This window comes from Colossoma macropomum, unplaced genomic scaffold (assembly GCF_904425465.1).
Source record: "Colossoma macropomum unplaced genomic scaffold, Colossoma_macropomum, whole genome shotgun sequence".
NCBI classification, from domain to species: domain Eukaryota; kingdom Metazoa; phylum Chordata; class Actinopteri; order Characiformes; family Serrasalmidae; genus Colossoma; species Colossoma macropomum.
Window position 1 is genome coordinate 40,601,184 of NW_023494789.1, and position 6,000 is coordinate 40,607,183.

General features: G+C 41.1%; 1 protein-coding gene across 1 annotated transcript; it reads left to right on the plus strand.

Annotated features, from left to right (window-relative positions):
• Window positions 1-882: 882 nt before the first annotated feature.
• On the plus strand, window positions 883-5,763 carry inka1b (inka box actin regulator 1b). The gene is made up of 3 exons (XM_036571323.1): window positions 883-977; window positions 1,077-1,122; window positions 4,749-5,763. Exons 2-3 carry the CDS (start codon window positions 1,120-1,122, stop codon window positions 5,634-5,636), a joined length of 891 nt encoding a protein of 296 aa, XP_036427216.1. The 5' UTR covers window positions 883-977; window positions 1,077-1,119; the 3' UTR covers window positions 5,637-5,763.
• Window positions 5,764-6,000: the final 237 nt, after the last annotated feature.

The following is a 6,000-nucleotide window of genomic DNA, read 5'->3' on the forward strand; positions in this document are numbered from 1 at the left end:
TCAAACACATCTCTGAATTAGTTTGGAATAAATAAAACTATAAAATATAATACAAAACAACCAAAATATAATAAAAACACCAATACACACACACACACACACACACACACACACACACATTATATATATATATATATATATATATTTTTTTAATATTTAATGACTTTATTTCAATGCTAAATGCCAAGACTGCCAGTTAGTTGTGGTTGTGATGTCACAACATATGGTTGTACATATGGTGTATGGTTGCTTCTGATTGGTCTAACTCATCTACAGCCAGTTTGCAGCCCATATTTTTAGCTTGAATGTCCTCACTTAAAACTGGCCAAGACAACGTTGCTGGTAATGTAGGCTGCAATAAAAATCGCAGCTCTTGCAATTTGAAAATTGTGATTGTAAAAATGATTAATCTTTCTGTTCTAGTTATAGAGGACTAGGATGGTCAAAAATGCTGTTTTCCATGGCCTGTTGATATACATTACATTTATATTATAATATATATATATATATATATATATATATATATACACACATATACAAACATATATATATATATATATTATATATTATATATATTATATATATATATATAATATAAACCACAAAAAAAATGTAAACCATCATATATGTATACAGTAAGCCCTTAGCTGGACTTTTAAAAAATAAAATAAATAATCTCAAATAAAATAAAAAAAAAGCATTTTAATCACTCGTGTAATCTTTATTAGCCTAAATCCGCATCAGTTTTAGGTTTTTGCCCTCTCACTTTTCAGGTCGTTTCTGATTGGTTGGCTGCGCGCATTGCGCAGCGCTCATTGGTTGAAACTGTAGTAACGGGAAACCAACGGTGCTCAAAAATCGCTCGCTGTTTGCCTCTCAGACCAAACGCGCATGGGCCGCTTACAGGAGCTGGACGCACATCTGGTCAGAGGATTTCCAGCTTTCTGAGCTCAGAGCGCTGAACTACATTCACTTAAGTGAGTATTTAGATGCGAAGGAACCTTAATGAGAACCTAAACATTATAACGTACTGAAACAAGCCGAGACAGATGACTAACTCCACCGTTTTCTCTCAGATTAATCCAGATCTCATCATATCGAGGCAGAGAAGAGAAGAGGATGGTGAGTTTTCTGTTACACAGCACGTTGGTTTCTGTTTTGCAGTCTGTATTTTGGCGTCTGATACATTTTTACAGCCTTTCTTGCTGCTGTTTATAACAAACATGCCTTAGTTTAAATGTGACATCATTCCAGCTCACTTCACTGACTTGTTCCACTTCTGGTCTCTCGAATGCATTGAAAACGACTCTGTTTATGCAGGCAGAGAGTCCAGACTTAAAAACATGGTTCTTTAAGGGCTCTTTAGTAAAGAAAATGGTTCTGTATAGAACCACAAGTTCTGTATAGAACCATTTCATGCTTAAATGGTTCCATGCATGATGAAATGGTTCTTCGGCTTGATGGAGAATATGGTGCTACATAGAACCTTTTGGAAAATGGTTCTATATAGCCCCAAACAGGGTTCTTCTAGGTTTACAATGTCAAGCTTGTAACAATAGAGAACCAAGATGAAGAACTATATACTCTTAGAAAGGATAGAGCTTCTAGGGTTCTTTAGTAAAGTAAATGCTTCTATATAGAACCATGAAAAGTCAAAGAATCCTTCACATGATTAAAGGGTTCTTTGCATCATGAGCGTTCTTCAGATGGAAAATGTGCATGAATGTGCTAGAGACGGTTCTATATACAACCTTTTTTTAAAAAGGGTTCTATTTAGCACCCAAAACGGTTCTTCTGTTGTTAAAAGCTGGGCATCAAACCCTTCTGGGTGCTATATAGAACCATTTTCAAAAAGGTTGCATACAGAACCATCTACAGCACATTCTCTGTCAGCCTGAAAAACCCTTTCATGAGAGAACCCTTTAATCATGCAAAGGCTTCTTTGACTTATGGTTCTATATAGAGGCATTTTCTTTCCTAAAGAACCCTTGAAGCACCATCTTTTTAAAAGTGTATACAACCATATACAACACATTCTCCATCAATCTGAAGAACCATTTCACCATGCAGAGAACCATTTAAGCATGAAAAGAACCCATTAAGAACCAGTGATGTGATGGTTGGGCAAGCAAAACATGTGGCATGCATGCTGTCACACCTAATGGTCAGCACTTTGGGCCAAGTCTGTCCCTTGGGTGACAAATTGCAGCACCAGCCGAGAGCTGTTCCCTTTGACAGCTGATGGCTTCATATCACTGCTGTCGGAACAAAATCCCGTATCTCCATTGTCATTTGACATAATTTGAACATGTCTGTTGCTCTTTACATTGTCTGTGAATTTCATAATGAATGGACCAAAAGAAACAGCCCAAAATTACTTGGACAAAAGTTTGGCTCCATTGACTTCCGTTAAAAGTAAGCTATGTTTTTTCCTTCTCCTGTAAAGTTCCCATTTTGGAGATTCTAGGTTTTGTTCTGGCAGCAGTCGCATGCAAGACGCAAAGCTTTCTAGTCCTTCTGATCTCACTGAGGTTTCTCACTGGACTGTTCCAGTGTATTTCCTTTGCTGTCCCTTTAGAATCAACTTTGGGCTTGAGCTGAACTGCAGCAATGGATCTGAATGATCGGGGAGGAATTTGTTTGGAAGCAAAGCAACCTCCACCCAACTGTATACATTTTTCATGGCCTTAAGCAAACCGCTGGCGGCTCCCCAGCACCCTCTCGCTCTCCTTTTAGCCAAATGCTTAAGTTCGCACAGCTGTGATAACAGCACGGAGTGGTCAGTGGTCCCCTCAACTGCACCTCAAGCCTCGCCACAGGTTGTACATTACCTATACCAATGCACTCAGTGGCATTCCACTAAAAATGACCTGTAGGAGAAATTGCAAGTGAAAGCAAAGCAGGTCCAGGAGAAGTTGGGGAGTTCTTTGGTTTTTTTAGTGACTCTTTGACTTTGAAAAGCCCCCTGACTGCACTAGCATTATCGAAAAGGAAGGGGAGGGGAATATTATTGTTTCAGTGTGGTCATCTAGTGATCGGGTGGCTTCCAAACTATGAGTCATAACAGTGCAGTGTGTTTTGATTTCAGATTTTCAGATTTTTTAGCTTTCCGCTGCTTTTTCCTACTGTACATTTGGGGCTTGTTGTTTGGTAGAACTCCATTTTCCAGATCACAGCCACGGCCTCCAAGAAAGAATCCCCATCCCTCGCCGTGAACTCCGACCCACATTGTGCAAAGTAGTTAGAAAATGATATCACTTCCTCCCTTGACCCTGTTTCCTGCGGGCTAGGGGTTGGGGGATGCGTCACGCTTCACTTTTCTTCCACCTTTTCCTCTCCTCCTGAGGCAGGGAGGTACTTCGCTCGCATCCTGCTCGCACAGCCAGCGCGGATGTGTCTGCATGCATCACACTCTGACTCCGCTCCCTCGAGACACTCGCGTTGTTGTTTAGCTTTTCTCCCACTAAAGTGCCTCATTGTCTTTATATGGATGCCAAATGTTCTGCGGTTATTTGCTGTAGGGCTTGTTAAACGCAGCTGCTCTAAGTAAGGACTAACTTAGGATTCCTTTTATGTGAATCAAAGGGAAAGATTACTCACTTATGGGGCTTGTATGCTCACATGCTGCTTTGTTCTAAGTAGGGGTGAGCAGAGGCAATCGAACATTCGGTTAAACGTTCCAGGCGCCATTGAAATCATTATAATGGTGTCTTTATTTTCATCTTGGGGATTTGGGAGAAAATGTGGTGCTGAAAAAGATACTGATGATGATTTGGCAGCTTTGGCTGTACATTCAGTGCGTCAGATCAATACTTTCCTGGTTATGTAAAGAACGACGGCAACTCAAAAACCATTTGAATGCAGAAAAGGTACCTCTATGGTGGAAACTGTTGTGTATGGTTCCTTAAAGGACCCTTTGCTTCTATAAAGCAACAAAAGGGGTTGTGCTGTTGTTTTTGTTAAGTCACAGAACGTTTTAGGGTGCTACATAGAACCATTTTTTGCTAAGAAAAAGTACTTTTATCAAAAACAAAGATGTTTCCAACTGAACTGAAGTTTAAAAGTGGGGAAAGTCATTATTTATGATGGTTGAAATTGGGCAAGCGTTAATCAAATGTCCATTTATTGATTTTTACAGATGCTCAAAAATAAAAAATGGTCAAAATGTGCACCCTTAGTTCTAACCCATCTTTTTTGTCCATTTGTGTGTCCAAACCCTCAAATATCAGTCATCTGAATTCACATCACAAGTTTAAAGTCCCTTTTTTCTGCTCATTTTGTCTCCATGCAGAAATAGCTGCATTTTCAAGTGAAATCATCTTAAATCGTCTTCATATGTCTAATATTTCTCAATTTTAGAATGTTGTTAGGATGTAAATAAGGATATAGATTATTTACCTTGTTACATAACTTAGTTACATATTTTAAGTCAGTTTAAGTAGTGAAAGTGTTGTATTCCGTTGGCACAGTTTTGCTTGTTTGAGAAAGAAATGCTTAAAACAAACTTATCTGCCTATGAAATAATGGAATTTCACTTGACAAATTGACTTAAAACAAGTAAAAAATGTCCAGAAATAAGTTGAATAATCATAATTTTTGCAACCACCTCAAAATGAGACATATTAGATATATTGATCTGATTTAGGGTGTTTTCACATCGAGTTTTTGCACTGTGTCTATAGCTGTGTTTGCACAAACTCATTGGCTACGTCTAAGTTCTAACCGCTCTTTTTCTATTTTGCCCTTAGTTGTGCGTGCGAGATTCAGGCGACTGCTTCCGGGACCAGATGCGCTACATGATGCGCTCCCTGCAGGACCTGAAGCAGATACGGGAGCCTGTTGAGCCCCCGAAACGCTCCTACGCAGTGACCCGAGCCTGCCACCGCAGAGAGAAGCAGCGAGAGCACCTGAGCCGTCTGCAGATTTCCCAGTCCAGCGACGGCAGCACCTACGACTCGGCCTGCTGTCTGGCCAGTCCACTGGAGGAAGAAGAGGATGAGGAAGACGGCATTGGCCGTCTGCCCCGTGGCTCCCCCTGCAGCGAGAAAAGTCTGGACTTTGATTCGGGATATTCTGAAGCATCGTGGCAGGACGAGGGCGTGGTGCTGCGGAGGACCAGAAATGTCAGAGTATCGTCCTCAGCCTGCGTCCGCACCAACCGCGTCCGGCCCAAATCCACCTCGGATGCTTGCCTGGAGCGCTGGACTTCTTTTGAAGCCAGCGAGCCAGAAGATTGGACCACATCTCTGCTGACCAGAGGGCGCAACAGACAACCACTGGTGCTGGGGGACAACAGCTTTGCGGACCTCATAAAAAACTGGATGGACCTTCCGGAGTGTCCCGACTCGGCCGAGTTAAAGCCCAACCCGAGTCGCAAACTAGCCAAAGACTTCCTGGTCAATATGAGGCGGAAACTAGCTGGCAGGTCAAAGGGAATGGAAGGACGAGGGAAGTCGGCGGAGACATGCGCGAAACGGATGTCGTGTCCTGTAGGGTTTCAGACTCCGAAACCCTTCTTCCACCAATCACACACCGGCCTGCACCAGCTGGACACGGACTTCTACCAGTTCAGCGCCCTCATGAAGACCGGCAGTCGACAGCCCATAATATGCAGTGACATCATTGGGTACATCTGAGCCATTGCCATATTGGCAACGGTGGTGGACTTAAAGACTGGATAATAATTCACAGAATTATTTTTATATTTTTAAGCTTATGTGTAAATAAGGCGTACAGTGAAATAAAAGCTTTTGGAAATGTTTACAAAGAATTGTTGACATTTTTATTTCAAATTGCGCAAGTAGTTGTTAACTCTGAAGGACAAGTGTGGATCCAGATGTTCCTCAGTGTCGAAGTTCCTTAAGCACTTTAGTTTCATTAGAATTTCAGAATTTACAGCAAAAGTTTGGGCACCCCTCATCAAATTATATTAAAGTTAGTTCATTTTCTAAGTTCCTCTATAAAGAACACACTTTGCACATTTTAATGCACAATTATTGT